General features: G+C 43.2%; 1 protein-coding gene across 2 annotated transcripts in view; it reads left to right on the forward strand.

Annotated features, from left to right (window-relative positions):
• The window catches only part of wwp2 (WW domain containing E3 ubiquitin protein ligase 2), an 84,647-nt gene extending 67,117 nt beyond the window's left edge, over positions 1–17,530 (forward strand). Inside the window, exons 11-24 of one of the 2 annotated variants that reach the window (XM_085168682.1) lie at positions 759–813; positions 2,127–2,208; positions 4,028–4,156; positions 5,196–5,274; positions 6,596–6,667; positions 6,962–7,050; positions 8,783–8,942; positions 10,330–10,463; positions 11,814–11,954; positions 12,068–12,188; positions 13,940–14,044; positions 14,121–14,217; positions 14,537–14,609; positions 16,811–17,530. In XM_085168682.1, coding sequence (XP_085024808.1) covers positions 759–813; positions 2,127–2,208; positions 4,028–4,156; positions 5,196–5,274; positions 6,596–6,667; positions 6,962–7,050; positions 8,783–8,942; positions 10,330–10,463; positions 11,814–11,954; positions 12,068–12,188; positions 13,940–14,044; positions 14,121–14,217; positions 14,537–14,609; positions 16,811–16,910 — 1,437 coding nt within the window. In that variant the 3' untranslated portion in view covers positions 16,911–17,530. The remainder of the gene's footprint in view (positions 1–758; positions 814–2,126; positions 2,209–4,027; positions 4,157–5,195; positions 5,275–6,595; positions 6,668–6,961; positions 7,051–8,782; positions 8,943–10,329; positions 10,464–11,813; positions 11,955–12,067; positions 12,189–13,939; positions 14,045–14,120; positions 14,218–14,536; positions 14,610–16,810) is intronic. The other variant, XM_085168683.1, reaches the window with a different exon arrangement.
• Positions 17,531–18,837: the final 1,307 nt, after the last annotated feature.

Genomic DNA, 18,837 nt, shown 5'->3' on the forward strand with positions numbered 1-18,837 from the left:
TATGTGTGTGTGAGTACAGGCTGAGTAAACCCCACAGTGGTTTCCAGGCCCAGGGTGAATAAAGGTGCCTTTTGTCAGGCGTGGGGTGGGTGGGGGCCAGGGAGGTGGGTGGTGTCCAGTCTGGAACAAGCATGAATGTTCCCTCAGTTCCCTCAGACATCGCACTTCCCTGCCTACTTTCACAGCAGCGCTAGAAGAGAGCGAGAGAAAGGAGGCGGTGGTGGAGGAGGAGGAGGACCTCTGGGTGGGGTAGGGAGGAGGTGAGCGGGAAGCTGGTGGGGGGGTGGGGCTTGCATCCAGCCAGTGAGCTCATTGGAACAGCGTTGTTGTTTTATCCTCCTACCGAGCGTGTAGTTTTTGGAAGGCATACGAGCCGCCGGCCGGCCAGCTCTCTCAGTCGCCCCTCAGTGCTGAGGCAGAGAGGAGCTACCCCACGACCCCGTCCTCCTCCACCTTTTCTCCCCATAACCCACACATACACCCTCACTTAGCCACAGATATCGCTGAGGGAGGGAGGTCGAGCAGAGACTCGGTCGCGACGGTTAGGAGCACCTGTATGAGTTTTTCTCCGTTTTTCTTCACCCACCTGAGCTCTGATTGGTTTATTCACGACATGTTGTGTGTTTTTGTTTTCCACGACTTTTTTGCGATGGTGCCGACGAGGACCGAGAGAAAACCGGAGCAAAAGCAAGCTATGAGAGGAGACACTTAAAGGTGTCCTAACCGGATTTGTTTTCTCTCTGTGTTCCCCCCCTCAGCCATCCGGTGCTCCGGTGGAAAATGACCCGCTGGGCCCGCTGCCTCCTGGATGGGGTGAGTTTATCGCACGCACACATGCACACACTTCTGCGACTGTTAACAAACTCCAGGCAAAGACGAGAATATTCTAAAATCGTCTCCAGGTGTGGTAGATTTACAGCCTGTTTGAAAAGATCGATTCTGCCTCCCTCACCGGTCCTGCAGGTAGGTTTGGCGACACTCAAACTACCTGACGCGAACCTTCGATTTAACGGTTCAAAATGCGCTTTCCTTATGTGCCTGCAGCTGTTAGGTGGAGGTGTTGGAAAACAGTTGCTGCACGGTGAAATTTTCCCTCCCTTTTACAGATCTCCAAGCACATTTTTGGAGATTTTAAACCTTTCTTCTGGTTCTGTGGCTATTACATTTGTCCTGAAACACCGAGCTGTGAGCCAGCCAACTGTTAATTGATTGATAAATCCCTCCACTGATGGTGATTTTCATTCAAGTGTAGAAAAGCTGGATAAAGTGTCTCATGGTTTCTTTTCAGCGCTCTACTCATTTATCACTGTACGCTTTCCTTTTGCTCCGAAATCCGCAAATTACAGAGGGCTGCGTTATTGATGGGGCTCTTCATCATCCACCGCTGCCCCAAAAGAGCAATGTAACCAGAGCCACGGCGAATCGTTTCCCGCACATTCATTCATAAACGAACGCTGCTGGCGGCTCCCGGTCCGCCAACATTTTCACAGACTTCATCACAGCCGTGATGAAGTCTCTCCAAAAATAAAAAATAAAAAAATCCCCCCGCTTTCTGCCCGTGATGCCTTTTCAACATGTTGCGGTACCTCAAAACCTCAATTACATCGCTGGCTCTGATTTGCTTCTCGGTGCGCTTTTTTGTTTTTTTCTCATCTGCGGTTTCTCTGATTTGAAAAAGAGAAAGATGGGAGATGGAGGAGAAAAGAAGGGAAAGTGGCAAGTGGGGTGGTTATAGTAAAGTGGGGGGTGGAGTGAGTAGGAGTTGCAATGCGAGCACTACTGTTTCTGAACCCTCCACACACTCCTGTTAATGAGAAAAAGATGTCAGACCAGCGGCGGGAGGAGGAGGATGGGGCACCAGTGTACACTCTCTGCTGTATGTCTGTGGTCACTCTGACACACACACACACACACACACACACATATTTTGCTTTACCCCGGTGAGGTATTTGGATCACGCCACAGCGAAATGCCACAAAGACTCGCTGCTTTTCTCTCATAGCGGCGAGATTTTTTTCTTCTTCTCCTCTCGGTCAGGTGATCCCTCTGATCCCGTCGAGCGTGGAGTTTTCCAAGAACCTCCGAGCCCACTGAGCATGCTCCTTCTGCCCCATTTGTCTCCACAGAGAAGCGTCAGGACAATGGCAGGGTGTATTTCGTCAACCACAACACGCGGACGACGCAGTGGGATGATCCTCGGACCCAAGGGTGAGACAGCGAGCTGGAAAATATCTGTGTGCGCGTGCATGCGTTGGCCTGCTTGTTAGGTGGCGTGCCGCTTTGGGTGTTTGCTCATACTCAAGACGTGGTAGTCATGCACAGTTTAGTATGACAACACAGTGACTCATCTACATTATGATATAAACACGAGTAGAGTATTATCCCCGAGAGGAACATTTATTTCACAGCCTGACATAAGCCTCACATTATGTTGGACACAGGTCTGATGCGCCGTCGCTCATCTCGCTCACTTTCCTGATTTTCCTCTCGTCTCACCCACGCTAGTTGACCCGCTGACATTTCAGAGTTTGAGCCTTCTTTGCATCTTCTTCTGGAGATGCAGTTGCTCTCTTCAGTGTGTTAGATAAACCTTTGTTGCCATTCTAGATCTTTTCTAGAATCCTAAAAGCATGATTTTCTTCTTGTAAATGATTCATTTTTTTAGCATGCAGCCAACTGATTATTTTCCCCTTACCCTTTTATAGAGTCTTTGATTCAAATTTTCAGGCTAGCCAATACACGCTCAGCAAAAACACGTTAAAAAGACCCTCTGACGTTTACGAAAAGGTGAAAAGTTGCGTTCTTCTTCTTAATTTTCATCCAAATTGGTTTGAAAAGTGAAAAACGCTGTTCCTCCTCTGCATTTCTGCAAATTCCTTGGACAACAGACAGATTTAAAAGCAGGCACTTCTTAGTAAGTAAGTAAAGTTTATTTATATAGCACTTTTTAAGACTATTACAAAGCTGTATTAGCATCGTCACCTCTTACTGTGAGGTGGTGATGCCACTGTGTTAGCCTAGCATCCGGGAGCACGATAGAAAGGAAACAGATTCACAGGTAGATCAGGGCGACTGCTATGAAATTTATTGTGATAAAAAATATAGAGCATGTAAGAAAAAAAAGTGGTGATAATGCGCTGGAGTGCACATCACATGCAGTGCACCATTTATACATATTTAATTTTAAATTATCATGTTTTCCGTCAGTAATGTTGCACTCCTTAAAAAGTGTGTGTGTGTCTGTGTGTAAAGTTGAAACCATTTCACAACTAAATAAAAGATCAATCAAATATCGTATTGAACAAATATAAAAATACACTTTGCATTTTTTAAACACGGGGTGCTAAACTTTAACTTAAACACAACCTTGACCGTGACAAAAGTTTCGAGTTTTAGACCTCGGATCAACACAGAGTTGCTCAGTAGGTTTAAATAGAGAGTCTAAAGCAGGGGTGTCAAACTCAAATATACGCAGTGGGCCAAAATTCAAAACTGGAACAAAGTCGCGGGCTAACATTAATATTTATTGAAAAAAAAATCTTCCTCCAGATATAAGAATGAATCTTTTCTTATGGACTCAAATAGGTTTCGCTGGAAAACTGAATATGGAACAAGCAAAGCTCAATACTAAACAATATATATGTTAGCTGTATAATACCAGTAGGCCAGCTCTAATAGTAATTTGGTATGGCTTCGCGGGCCAAATGTAATTAGGCTGCGGGCCAAATTTGGTCCGCGGGCCAGAGTTTGACACCTATGGTCTAAAGCATCAGGGAAAGAAAACTGCTTTTCACCTTCAAGCCAAACATGCTGCTTCTGTGTCCTCTAAGCGTTCTTGTGGTTTGAAGCCACCTGAATAATCAAACCTACCATTGCCACGCTCATAGGAGGTAAACTCCACCGTGGCACGCCGGCGCAGGCTTTCTGGTTTTAGCACGAGTTGGCAGGGGAAGGTATGTCAGTTTCATCCCCCGAGACGGGGCCCCTCGAGCCGGGACCGCGCTCACTGCCCTCTCCCCTGTTGCAGGATGATCAAGGAGCACCCCCTGCCCCCGGGCTGGGAGATGAAGTACACCGCCGAGGGAGTCCGATATTTCGTGGACCACAACTCGCGCACCACCACCTTTAAAGACCCTCGACCTGGGTTTGAGTCAGGGTAAATATTCTCTCAGCCCTTTCCTCCCAAAGCTGTCACAGGCCGAGGCAAAGACTTCCTAATTAAAGGATCATTCGACACTTTCTCCAAAACATTTAAGTGATTTTTGCCTCGGCCTGACATAAGTGCATTGAAAATATTAAGTCACACAAGCCGCTCGTTTGGTGAAAACCTGAAAATAATCTTTTTTTCTAAACTCCCATCATCTTTGCTGTTCCTTTTGATCCATTACCTTTCCTTTCTCTCCTGTTTTGAGTATTTCTTTGAGTCAGAGAGAATCAGTGTCACAGAAAACTCACACACACACACACTGCTCTTCCCCTCAGCCTGTGAGTGTTTGCTTTGCCTTGAAGCAGTCTCAAATCCCCGAATGTGCAGATGTGCGACAACACATCCACTGCAGACTGCGCTGGCATCTGTGTGGGTGTTTGTGCTTTTCTGTGTTTCTGCATGCAAGTGTGTATTTGCTTGTGTGGTCAGTGCTGAAGACGCGTGTGTGTGCGCATCGGCGAGCTGCTTTTCATGCAGATATTTGCACGTATTTTTAGGCTGCTATTTCACAGAGGCCTCCTTCACTGTTTTCTTACACTGGATCCTGCAGGAGTGTGCGTCCGCGGCCGGCGCTCTGCTGCTGCGGTCGCCATTTCCTAACCCAAACCGAGATGTGCCTGGCAGCTCGGCAAGCACAGACCCGACGCATTAGAGGCCTCCTTCTTCTTCACTCCCCCCCAAATCATCTGTCTAACTCTACTTCTGCTTCTCAGCCTCTGTGCTGCTGACAAGGCAGATATCCAGTGTGTGTGTGTGTGTGTGTGTGTGTGCGTGCGCATACAGTGGGTTGGTGGAGCTTATACTAACACAGCTGCGGGGCCAGGCTCACCTCAGACACTCGAGGGCTGTAGAGCTGATGCAAATGAAGTATTCCTCAAAAGAGGACGCCAAGTTTCTGTTGGTCAGCTGACCTTTAGAGTTCTGTTGAAACTTGTAAAATCGACCAACTTTCTCTGTTTTCTGTGTGTCTGTGTGTGTGCGCGTACAGGTCACGGCAGGGCGGTTCACCAGGCGCTTACGACCGCAGCTTCAGGTGGAAATACCACCAGTTCCGTTTCCTGTGCCATGTAAGTGTTAAATAGAGTCTGTAGCCACAATAAAACTCCCCACTTTGCTCACCTTGATTATTGCAGTCTGGATCTGTTCACCCAGAGAAGGAAAAAAAAAGCATAATTCACTTTAAGACTGGAAAAGTGTGGGCAAAAAATATATTTTCAGTTTTCTGGACGACTTGGTTTTCAGGCAGTTATTTCCTCTCTACATAAACTCAAGACAAAACATTTTCTTTATTAAAACTTTACCTTTCCTCACGAGCTACAGCAGTATAGAGCCAAACTAGAGAGAAACTCTATCGTTTTACACATCACAAGCATTATTGCATAGACCGATAAGACTGATTGGGAGTTGAAGGCTACATCCGCTTGTGCACATTCTAAAACTGTAGAAAGAAAACCTGTGAGATCCTGATAATAAGGGAAAAATGTCAGTTTGTGTCGTTAGAGTGCTGCCACTTTCAGTCATTACCGTCATAGAAGCGCAGCTGCAAGCCTTTAAACAGGAGAACAGAGTGCACGTTCAGAATTACAGAGTATTTCAAAAAAGATTTTTTTGGTTTTAGCCTCATATGAAATCTTCGAGTCTTCGACGTTCTTAACGCAAAGTTGGACTTTCAGGAGGCTTTTATTTTGTAGTAGACACGACTTTAGGAGCATTCACATGTTAGCGGCATGTGAACCAAACCAAACTGATTGGCAAGCGCTTTATATCTGTCAAGTGACATTTCCGCTGTGACTGAACTCAGGCTAAGCTAAGCCACATGATGTCATTGTGGTTACGGGGAGGTCTTAGAGGGGGAGGCATCCATGGATCCACAGAGAGCTTCCGTCTCAAAAAAAGAGAAAATCTCAGGTTGCATATGTAGGCATCGTTAGCAGTTTGTTTATACTTATGGTGTCTGGAAAAATCGTATTACTAGCTTCTATTTAAGCCCTCTGGATGAACTGGAGTTAGTTGGTATCCTCCAGCATCAAGCTCTTCCCATCTGTCCTGTCAGTCTTCATTTAATCTCAGTGTTCTGATTCATACTCAAGAAGATTTGATGAAGATGCCATAGCTTTATTTTAAATGTATTTACCATTTTGTTCTTCACTTTTTGCCGCTTTTTATCCTCCGTATGCTTCACACCCAGCAGCCTGAGACTAAAAAGAGAAACATCAGTAATGAGATGGTTCAGATCAAGCAGTGACGTGCTCTGTAAACTCTGTACCTGTTTTAAATGCTGACACGTGTGAATTGTAGAAAGGGATTAGGATTGGGATTACAGAAATGTCCCGAGGTTTTCTTCTCGCCTTGATGGTGGTGTTCTGTTTTTCTTCTTGTAATGTGCAGTCTAATGCCTTACCCAGCCACGTGAAGATCTCCGTGTCCAGACAGACGCTGTTTGAAGACTCGTTTCAGCAGGTCAGAGACGGATGAAACACACTTGTTATTTTGCTTTGTTCTTCTAGTTTACATAATGGTAACATTTACAACTACATCTTATCTTATCTCTGCTTTGCATTGGTGCTTTATGTTATATAGGAAAACACTGTGATAAGGAATAATAAATAATACTTTTTTGAGGGCTTTTAATTTGAAAGAGTTTCTTGTATCAGGAGAATCATTTAGTTACTTTAGAAGCGAGTCTAGGAATGGCTGAAAGTGAGGCCACTTCTTGGACACCGTCAACGTCTAAATAACGCGCTTTGTCATCAGATCATGAACGTGAAGCCATACGATCTTCGCCGCCGGCTCTACATCATTATGAGAGGGGAGGAGGGGCTGGACTACGGTGGCATCGCCAGGTGAGAGCAGCCTAAAATTCTTTCCCGCAGCTTCTCTTTACATCTTCAAATTCTGTCATTTTATATGGGTTTGTTAAGCTTGTTGTGTAATCCAGGGGTTTTTAACGTTGGCGATGGCGTATTTCATCTGTTCCTGCTGCTTCTCAATCTTTGCACCAGCTTCCTGTTGGGTAAAAAACCAACGGAAAAACCAGTGTTTTCAAAACTTGCGATTCTCTGAAAATCTTTGTTTTCTGCATTGTTCTTCCCGCAGCTTCATTGTTTTATTTTAAAAATTGTCCTCTGCAATCTTTTTGTAAGTAAAGTGAGAAAAAAATTTGTTTTTGAGCATCGTTACAGTTTCCATCCCGACCTGATGGTGGTAGCGTTTGCACCGTTATGATGCCTAAACCTAGACACAGTGATACCGATGTGTCTTTCCAGCCTGTAGATGCAGTAACACAATGGTCGCAGATTTTAATCTGTTGTTTTTGTCTGAAATTGTTACAGCAACATCATTTTGATATAAAACTGCCTTTTCTGCCCTTTAGAAGTGCAGACGTGTGTGATAGCGTTGGGTTACATGTTGCTCTCTCTCTCACCCTCTCACAACATTGCTGTCCTCCTCCATCTCTCCATCCGTCCATCACACGTGTCCATGCTGCCCGCTGCGTCTGCTGTCACTCAGGTCTTCCTCTCTGTACATGTTGTTATTTTTCCTCATTTTGTTCTCTTTGGTTTTGCATTGTGTCTCTGTCTCCGGTGTCACGTCAGTGGTTTTACCCTATGGTAGGTGACATCATGCTGTTCTACCACAGGGTAGAACCACGGACGGGATGTTGGGAGGTGTCTGCGTCCGTCAGTCCATACACCCTCCTCCCTAATATTCCCAAAGGGGAGAGGGCAGGGGCCTTGGGAGTGCTTGGTTCTGGTGCTGCAGCTGGTGGAGGGGCCCTCATTCTCTCTAACGTGCATCCTTCCACAGTCTGTTTGTGTCTTTTTATTTAGTTCTACCTGGCTGTATTTATCCTAAATGTTCTATGTTTTGTCTCCATGTAATTCATGTGTCCGATTTGGCTTGTAGGATGTGTTTATAACTATAAATGTACTTTCTATTCCCATCTAAACCACCTCAGAGTCATAAGAAAAAAAAAAATTTCAGCTAAAAGAATTGATTTAGATTAATAAGTGCGAGCGAGATCCATTATCAGAAATGAACATCATGTTAACGATCAGCAGAATAAACAGAATTAAACCTTATTTGGTCTTCTATTTGATTTACACGAGGCATCGATGAGCTTAAAGAAATCATCGTGTCTACAGGACATCAATATTAAGCCAGTGGACTTTATGTTTGGCAGTAATTTTAGACTTGAGCTTGGCAACACCTTGTAATTGGTTCCTGTCTTTCTGACAAGAAGATTAAAAGCAGCAAATGAGTGAAAAATGAAGACGCTGGAAGTTTAGGATGATAAATGTCGTAATTATATGCTGCCAATGGAAAAAAGCACCTCGTTCTCGTGTGGGAGAAATGCTTTTTCATTTTCCTGCTTTTCTTATAAACTCCCTGTGATCATGTGCTCTTCTGTTGACTGTACAGCTAGTATAGAATGTGTTTTGGGTTTTTTTTTTAAATAAAATTATAGTTTTGAGGTGTTCAATTTCAGTGTTGTATGTTACTGTTAGGTCCCTGCAGGATGACAGCCTCGTGTCTTCCTCTCGTGCATTCACGTCCTCTTCTCTTCTTCCACAGGGAGTGGTTCTTCCTGCTGTCCCACGAAGTCCTGAATCCCATGTACTGCCTGTTTGAGTATGCTGGCAAGAACAACTACTGTCTGCAGATCAACCCGGCATCCTCCATAAACCCCGACCACCTCACGTACTTTCGCTTCATCGGTCGCTTCATCGCTATGGTGAGCTGTATTGAAATCGCACCAAAAAACAGTTCTTTTGTTACATCTGAGCCAATTTTTCTCTTGATCGCCACAAACGGCAACATTGTATCCAGATGTGTTTCTTTCTCAGTTTAGTAAACTGAAGCGACGCTCACGTTGGGAAAGCCAAAATGCAGATGTGATGTAGTCGAGACATTCCTCTATCGTGTTGCGATCATAGTAATATTGTTACTTTAGCAGCAAAAATAATTAGAAAATGGATTTCACCGCACGTATGTAGGCTTTGTGTGTTTAACTAACCTTTGTGATTAGAGGACTGCGTTTCTAATCTTTGGTTAGCTAGTTTTGTCACTGTTTAAACAGATATCACATATTTTGGATTTTTCCTGAAAGTGCGTCACATAAAAGTCACTCCACAGGCCGTCAGCCGCGACCGAGGAAGTCGGGAAAGCTCTCGCTCAGAGCAGGTTTCGTTTTGAAGTAGTTTGAAGCATTCATGCACGGCATTCTGGGGTCAACTCAAAAAAATTTGTAGGTCCCAAAGCCGACAGCCTCCACCTTCCCCTCCATCTGCTACCCCACCCCTCACCCACACCATGACTTCACTGCCGCACCCAGCCCACACCCGGCAGCTGCCTATATTTAGCTTAACTGCACATTGCTGACTTTCCTCACAAAGATCGTTGTCTCTACCCACTTGCAGCTCCCAAAGCCTCTCTGACTTTATTTCTCGTGTCTTTTCCTTACCTGCTTTGCTCTCACGTCGGTCACCCTCTGCTCTGCCTCCACAGATGCGGTGGGTCAGCAGGACAGGATAGTCTGTGACTGAGTCAGTGAGCGTCTGTGTTGTTCTTGGCTCATCGTAGCTCTGAACTCTCACAGGGTTTTTAACATTAAACAGCTCCGTCTGACTGAGTGTGCTCTCTCTGAAAACACACACAAAGGAAAGATTAAGATGTGGTTTGGAGCCGTTTGTGGTCGCTGCACATGTTTACGTCCACGTCTGAGTCTTAATGATTTGCGTTGTTCTTGTGGCTGCAGAAATAAAAGCCCCATTCATTTTTTCTGCAAGCGCGATTGGCTGTTAAAGCGTTTCTAACACTTGAATGAGCTCAAAACGGCCCCCGTGTGAATCATCAGCACGGCGCGCGTCCGAGATGAAAATATGTGCAATTTGTCGGCCGTTAATTTGAAACATGTGCACCCAGAGTCCATAAAAAAACACTAATATCGCAGAATTACAGCAGGCCAAAAATAACCTCCCTCCGTCTCTGCTTTATTACATCCAGGAACTCAAACTTGATGTATCATCAGCCTAACCCAATTACATTTTATGAAATGTGAGCGGTGAACACCAGGTGGCGTCTCTTATTGTGGTTTCTAATGTAATAAATCCTCCCTGCAGGCTTTGTATCATGGAAAGTTCATCGACACCGGCTTCACGCTGCCTTTCTACAAGCGAATGCTGGACAAGAAACCCACTCTCAAAGACCTGGAGTCCATAGACCCGGAGTTTTATAACTCCATCATGTGGGTCAAGTAAGTAATGCAGTTATGATTCCTCTGAATCTGTGCGTTCTGGCCACATTATGCTCACAAGGGTAGAGGTTGGCATGTGAGGTAGTGTTTTAACTACTAAAAGAAATGAACAATAGGAGTCCAGGTGAATAGGTCATACTAAGCTAGTTATATCCAAACAACAGAAACCTGGATGCAGGAAGTCTGAAAGTCTGCCTCACAAACCATATTGATATATCAAGTAATTGTTAAATGACTTTTAGTTGACAAAGCAGCTGAAAGCTTAGCTGATAAGACTCTGAGATGCTGCTCTGTTGCATGTGCTGCTGACAGTGCTGATCAAAAACAGTGGAGTAGGAGCGCCCTCAGCTGGACAGACTATAAAATTTATCAGACCACCGCCTAATGTGAGGTTTTACTCTAAATTAGGGATGTCGAGGTCATTTTACGTCGAGGGCCACATACAGCCCACTTTGATCTGAAGTTGACTGAACAAGTGAAACTCTGTCAGTGTCCCTGAGATGTCTTAATATAAGATTAGGAAGTGCAATTTCAACAATACGCCTCAGTTTCTCTACACGATAAATGTGTAAAATTACAGAAAAGGTTCTGGCAGCTGCCCAGCCTGTCGCGTGTCTGTAAAACATGAAGTTTTTGTTGATTCACAGCCACTTTTATTTCATTTTATTAAGAGAACCCTAACCCCTACCCTAACTGTATATCTCAGATTTCTGTATCGTTTTTTTATTTCATATTTATATCCTGTTCATAGCATGTACATAGCTTGTACTCACTACAGCCTGTACATACTTCGAATACTTCATACCGTGTACATTATAACATACCATAATAGACCCATTTCTGTAATATACTTACATATCTACATTATTGCTTATATATATTGTAATATATCTATATCACTAAAGCACTTCTGGATGGATGCAAACTGCATTTCGTTGCCCTGTACCTGTGCATGTGCAATGACAATAAAGTTGAATTCTATTCTATTCTATTCTATACATTTCTAAACATGGTGAACAGAAGCATGTTTATCTGTTGCTACTTTGAGTGATAATGACTATCAGCAGGAAAATACAGGTAAAAAATTTGGGCCAAATTGCAGTTTTTGCCAGGCCAATTTTGGCCTCCGGGCCTTATGTTTGACACCCCTTCTCTAAATTAACAGTATTAGTAAATACATAAACATTTTTTAATATTTCTGATATTTTATATATAAACTGTCACATAAAGGAGTTGGTGTCTCAGTTTGTTCCAAGAAGGCTGCTGGGTTTAGGTCAGTCTTGCAGGCGGCACAGAGAGGACGAGATGCCAATGTTTTTAGTTTCATTATGTGTGCGTCTGTGTTTTCAGAGAGAACAACCTGGAGGAGTGCGGTGTGGAGCTCTATTTTGCACAGGACATGGAGATCCTCGGGAAGGTTTCCACTCACCAGCTGAAGGACGACGGGGAGAACGAGCTGGTCACCGAGGAGAACAAGGAGGAGTACATCAGGTCAGTAAGCAGAAATGGGGACAGTTGGGCTGATGAAGATGGATGAGCGTAGGAGAAACAAGGTCTGCGGTGGAGAGCAAACCATAAAAAGCAGCCTTTCTTTGTTCACGCAGCCTGCTGACAGACTGGAGGTTCACCCGCGGGGTGGAGGAGCAAACCAAAGCCTTCCTGGACGGCTTCAACGAGGTGGTGCCTCTGGAGTGGCTTCGCTACTTTGACGAGAAGGAGCTGGAGGTGAGGAAGACTTGTATTTATTGGTATTTAGGCTTAAAATGTCATGAATCCAGCTGTTAGCAGCTCGTTTTACTTGTGTGCGTCTCCCAGCAAAAATCACACCACGTGAAAACGATGCTTCGTGTTTTGCCTGATCGCACCATAGTACCACTCATTTGCGCCCCAGGGTTCCTCTGAGGATTTAAAGTCACACGGATCAGGATCCCAGTGACACTCATGTTTTTGTGAATTCAGTGAAAGCCTGAGGCAGTTTAATCTCACACCATGTACTCAAATAAAGTTATTTGAGTGTAAATGTCTCAACCTTTTACCCCGTTAGCTTTTCTTTGAGGGATGGACCTCCCTGCACCCTTATTGAGCTTTTTGACACCTCAGTAGAGATCAGTAAAGACGTGGTGTGACGACCATCAGAATAGTTTCCTGGGTTTTCCCCAATCATAGCTCTAGTGAGTAGGGATGCACCGATACCGATACTGGTATCGGGTATCGGGGCTCATACTCGTAAAAGTTAACCGATACCATGAACCGATACTAACTTATTTCATTAATCAGAGGGTGGCTTGTCATTTCTGTTGTAGTTTTTTAGATTGGCCACTAGGGGGACATCCCACGCTAAACAGGCACAGGGTTAGGCGAGTGAGATTGGCAGCTCCAGATAAAAAAAGAGAAACTGGAGGCTGCTGTAGCTAGGCTAAACAAAATGTCAGCAGTGTGGACCGGAACAGCCAACTTTAACTCAGGTTTTGGAAAAGCGATGAAAAATGTCAAGAGAAAATCCACGGGCAGTTAAAATAACAGAGGCTCTGACTCATTTTATCGCTCTGGGTGACCAGCCAATGCCGGCCGTGGAAAACATAGGATTGCACCGTCTTCTCAGCATACTCGAGCCGCGATATGAAATTCCCAACCGCCCATACATCAGGAAGATAATGGTGCCAAAACTTTCTGAAGAGGTAAAGATGTCAGTCCTTGGTTTAAGTGGACTGATGATCCACGGGCAGATGAGGAGTTTGTTCGTCAATGCCAAATACTTTTGTTATTTTGTTTGTTTATAATATGGACACTCTGCAACAATTTAAAAGTTTACTTTATTCTCAAACCTAATTTGTATTTATTTTATTCCAAACAGAAGTGTTTATTTATTATTCTGAAAGCTCGAGACAGTGCCAATAGTTCAGTGATATTTTGTTAAATTACAATGTGGAGACTCTGCAATAATTTAACAGAAGTGCTTATTTTTCACTTGAAATTTTTTTGTGGTCATTTTTATTAAGATTTTATTTTTTATCGGCAGAGAATAAAATAAAACCTGTCTTCCAATTCATTGCATTTGTGTGTGTGGTAGAAGTATCGGTTTTTGTACTCTGTATCGGCAAGTACTCAGATCCAAGTATCGGTATCGTATCTGTTTGTAAAAATTGGTATCGTTGCATCCCTACTAGTGAGCTGTATAAAGAAAAAGAGTTCATGAGCCAAGAGAAAAAACCCCAAAACAAGCTGGTGGGGGGTAAGCTTGGACTTTCTTTTTTTTTTTTTTGGAAAAGTCTGAAATCTCATCCGACTTGAGCTGCAGGAGCCCCGTTTATCAGGAGGAAATTTGAGAATTTGGGCTGTAATCAGTAAAGTCTTATAAAGGACGTCGGGGTTCTGTACCACCACATGCAAAAATGTCTCTGAGCACAGAGTGAAGTCACATATGAGTAGTTTAAACTCTAAATTTTAAAGTAACTCAGTCTTTGTCCTTTTTGCAGCTGATGCTTTGTGGGATGCAGGAGATCGATTTGGCTGACTGGCAGAAGAACACCATCTACAGACATTACACCAAGAACAGCAAGCAGATCCACTGGTTCTGGCAGGTATGGGCCGGGAAACACACACACCTGCCACGCTGATGCTCCTAGGAAAGCGCTGACCTGAGCGTTTTTTCTGCAGGTGGTGAAAGAGATGGACAATGAGAAGAGAATCCGTCTGCTTCAGTTTGTAACAGGAACCTGTCGGCTGCCCGTCGGAGGCTTCTCCGAGCTCATAGGTACCGACTGCGTTTACAGGGATAGGAGCGTCCTGGTTATGAGGATTCTCCTGGTTTTAATACTGTTGTAAATAGATCTCTGCCTCAAAGATGTTAGTAAAGCTGGTATCTTTGTTGCATGGAGGGATTGAGCAGACAAGTGCTGAAAACAAAAGCTTTTCCATGCTGCTCTGGGAGCTGGAAATCCCAGAGCATTTTCATAAGATATGAAAATTACTCACTTTCTTAATCATCTTCGGTTTGAGTTTCTGCTATGCGAGTCGGCAGCATTCAGCTTCCTGTTCAGGGTTTGACTTTTGTTTGTGTGTGTGTCCTGCAGGAAGTAATGGTCCCCAGAAGTTCTGCATAGACAAAGTGGGGAAGGAGACTTGGCTTCCAAGAAGCCACACATGGTAAGATGCTGCTTCATGTTCTGCTTCTCCGAATCATCCATTTATTCATCGTCTCCTGCTGATCTTATTTAGGGTCAAGGGGGCGGAGCCTGTTCAAGCTGTTATAGGGTAAAAAGCAAGGTGTTTATTGAAGCGCTCCTCTGAAAAACTTAAAAATAGCCTAAGACTAGCAAGGTTACAAACGAGAAGGACAGCTTTACAAACCTCACAGCGGATCACCTGCCTCCATCACCCTATCCCAACATCTGTCACATCAGCCCCTGCATGTCCTCTTTCCCTCCCACCTGGCAGCTTCCTCTTCCACATCCTGTCTTCAGTATATCCACTATCCATCCTCTGCACTCGTCTCTCTAACTTTGTCTCAGCCTGAGCTTTTCCTCTGATGTACTCGTTTCTAATCCCGTCCACTTAGCTCACTCCCAATGAAATTCTGAACATATTCAGCTCGGCCTCCTGTTCTTTTGTCATCATAGCAGCTCTCGCAACGATCTTATGAACCTATCCTTCTGTCATAAATCACCCGACACCCATCTCCACCCTGCCTGCACTTTCTCTCTACTTAACCCTTTAAAACCGGTCGGAGCGGGCACGCTCTTTTTTGCGTAACTACTTTTAAATCCCGGTAGCTCTGCAACCACGTGAGCTAGCGCAATAATTTTTTTTGCATATGAAACCAGAGGAGTTGTACTTACATCTTATGCCATCAGCTTGTCCTCGGTCACAGTTTCCTTCCACATATAGCTTTGCAAAAACTGTATAAAAAGCACTTGCAGCAACAAAAACATAATATTCCAGAAACACGCTTTGCCGATCCGATCAGCTGTTCGTAACACTTCCTACGTTAGAATAGACGTCAGCGTGAACTTTCGCATGCCCGCCATGACCTGCCCGAAACCGAAAGTGACGTCATTTTTGCGGAAATGTAATTGTTTTACCATCAGGGCCTCATGAGCCTATACTGGTGTTTTTAAAAGTTATGTTTGACTTTATGACTTTCTGTGTCGTTTCTGGGATGCTTAGGACTCATATTGCACTGCTGGAAATAGTTTATTTTGATGCATATGCTGCTTTTTTGCAAATTTGCATTATAATATTTATTTTCGTTTTTCCTGCAGTGTATAAAAATTGGTGTATTTCAAAAATAAAACTATGAAGACACTCAAAATAAATTTCCTGTTAGAAACTATTTTGTGCAACTTTTTTGTATTTACAGTTTTGAGGGATAAGCCTCTTAAATTTCTCTAACTAGAAATATATGTTAAAAAAACAAAAACGATTTTCAATTTTTTTGTAGTTTATTGCACTTTTTTGCAAGTTATGTAATTACTATGCACTTAATGCAGACATATTATTAAAATCTGGGTTATAATGGTTGTATTGATGTATATCAGCTTGAAATGCTCCCAAAAATGGCTCCACAGCATGTAAAAATATAATATAAGCTCTGGCGGACTTGGTTCTATGGTAGGTCTTAAAGGGTTAAATCACTTTCCTTAGATTACAGAGTCTTTTCACAGTGCAGAGAGCTGCCGCGCTGAGGCTAAAATGAATGTACAAAAAGACATCTGATAGACAGATCAGCAGATTTAACTAAACGTCTTAAAGTGGACTCATTTCACTCGACTTCCAGCTCCAGGTTTTTATTCTGGGACTTACTAGAGCAGCTTTGCATAATTTCGAATCCTTCTTCATGTTGTAGATGGTCTCTGTGCAGAGAGGTCATCGTCTGTCTGAAACGAGCAGCTATTCCTGATTAATTCACTTTTTTAAAGTCACACAGCATTCAGAACCTCACTGACAAGAGTCACATTTTTTATGCATGTTTTACCATCTCGGGACCGCCCCTCTGTCACCTTCACCTCCTGGATTAGTATCAGGAGAAGATGCTTGTATCTTAGTGGTAACGCTTCTGCTACATTTCGAAGGGAATTCTGGTTTTAAAGGAGAAAGAAAAAGACAGTTGAAATTTAAGGATGTGGACTAATTTCAGCTCAAAATCCACATGATCTAAAATGAATTAAAGCCACTGAGCAGGGCAGGTCGGATTAAAACTGTCCCTACAGGGGGGAAAATAAAAATCAGGATTTCACTTCCTCTGTTTGAGCTGTGAGCGGCCTGGGAGCGTTTAAAAAATAGATAAATGTCACCCTGATGTTCCATCTGTGAATCCACGCTGAGGTGTAACTCTGTCTCCTCCTCAGCTTCAATCGTCTGGATCTGCCTCCCTACCGAAGCCTGGAACAGCTCAGAGAGAAGCTCCTGTTCGCCATCGAGGAGACGGAGGGATTTGGACAGGAGTGAGGCGAGGCGAGGAGGCAGAGACGGACGACACTTAAATCGACGAATCGTTTTTTGTTATTGGTCTTATTTTGCGTTTGTTTGTTCATCACAGGGCTGAAGAGTCACCTGTCAGCTAAACAAGCCCTCACCTGGGCGAGGATCATGTTAGCGAGCTGAATCATGGGATCAGGCTTGAGGCACAGAAACACAGACGAGTGAATGCTTACGTGTGTGTGGGTGTGTGTGTGGTTGCTCATGTTAATGCCATTGTGTATTTGCATATAAATGGTGTGTATGTGTGTGGATTAAACAGGATGACCACTCCCCCCCCCTTACTCACCGCTTAGAACCGCACCAAACCCAGACGACATGATAGTTGTAATGTCAGCAGCGACTCACAGCGACAGCACAGCTACCCGCAAATGCAGTATAACATATCTACCAGAGAGACGTACATTTTAAGCATATTAAAGCAGCGAGACGGCAGCGTGTGAGAGGAAGCTGTTATCGTGAACTAGCACGCCTCTGTTACAGAGGTCAGAGAGATGAGATGCGATTTTATTTTTTATTTTTTCTGTTAATTGTGAAATTCAGTCGATTTCTCCTGTATATAACTCAAATAAATGAGATTTCAGTCATAAGATGTTTGGGTGAGGCTTTCTTTTTAAAATGCTTAATCCAGTGTGAGTGACGTAGGTTCGGCGTTAATTGGTTTACTGTGCCGTGCAAACAATTCGAGCCACACTTTGTTTCTTTATTATCAGACTTTCTTTTTTAAAGTGCTCTTGAGCAAACGTTCTGAAGGTTTTTCACAGCTTTTCTTTGGACACTGGCGGCTTTTTCACTTGAACCTGATCATTTCTTTGGTTTGTTAAGCTACTTGACACCGAACTCTGAGTCATTCAAGAATAAAAAAGCACCTAACTCAACCAGTACCAGACAACTTGGCAAAGAAACATTTTAAATGGCATCTTTAGGCACTTTGGTACTAGGAGCATGTCGCAAAGACACGTAATTTGTTCCCATTTCTTTTGTTGAATTTATGAAAAATATCAACAATAACACAGTTTGACAAACACAAGCAAACCTCCCACACTATCAGTCATGGAGTGGCCTCTCCAGAGCTCGGATCTCAATATTATTGAAGCAGTGTGAGATCATTCTGACAGAGGACGAACAAAAAGGCAGCCGACTTTCAAACAGGAACTTTAAATGTCCTTCAAGGAGCTCAGAGAGACACTCGTGAAGAGTGCTTAAAGAAATAACATGAAAGCAGCCTCACAGTTCAATCTATGGTGAAGTGTAAAGGTGGTCATCCCAAATATTGACTTTCAGGCTCCTTAGAATTGTACAGAATTGTACTGTTTTTGCCTTATATACTGTATTTCCAGTTGTAAATATGTTTGCACCCATGAGGGGCGGCTCGAGACTTTTGCACAGAAATTACATAATGACTTACAATCATTAAAGTGTATATAACTGCTTTACAGAGGAAAATTCAAATGATGATGGAGGTTAGCAATGTCCAGATGTCAGATTTGAACTTCACAATAACAATACTGTACTGTTGAAGAAAGACGAAATGATAACCTTACTCAAAATGTATTTTTATGTGTGGTTTATGATTAATTACCCAAAATAGAATATTTATAAAAACATGCTTTACATAGAAAAATTCACCATGTCACAATTGCTGTCGTGATTGCCATCATTACTGTTTAAAAAAATAATCAGCGATATTATTGAAATGTTTAGGGAAAATTTAAAAAAACGAACCATCTCTGTAGCTTTGTTTGTGGTTTTTGTTTTTAAAAAATCGAATAATAAAAATAATATTTTAAAGGTGTTTTACACTGATTCTCAAGGTTAGCGGTGTCACCTTTTTACTGACAAGTTTCCTGAGACGACTTGAGGAATGTTGACATGTGTTATTTCACTGTTTTTGTAG

This window comes from Neolamprologus multifasciatus, chromosome 7 (genome assembly GCF_963576455.1).
Source record: "Neolamprologus multifasciatus chromosome 7, fNeoMul1.2, whole genome shotgun sequence".
In the NCBI taxonomy this organism is placed as follows: domain Eukaryota; kingdom Metazoa; phylum Chordata; class Actinopteri; order Cichliformes; family Cichlidae; genus Neolamprologus; species Neolamprologus multifasciatus.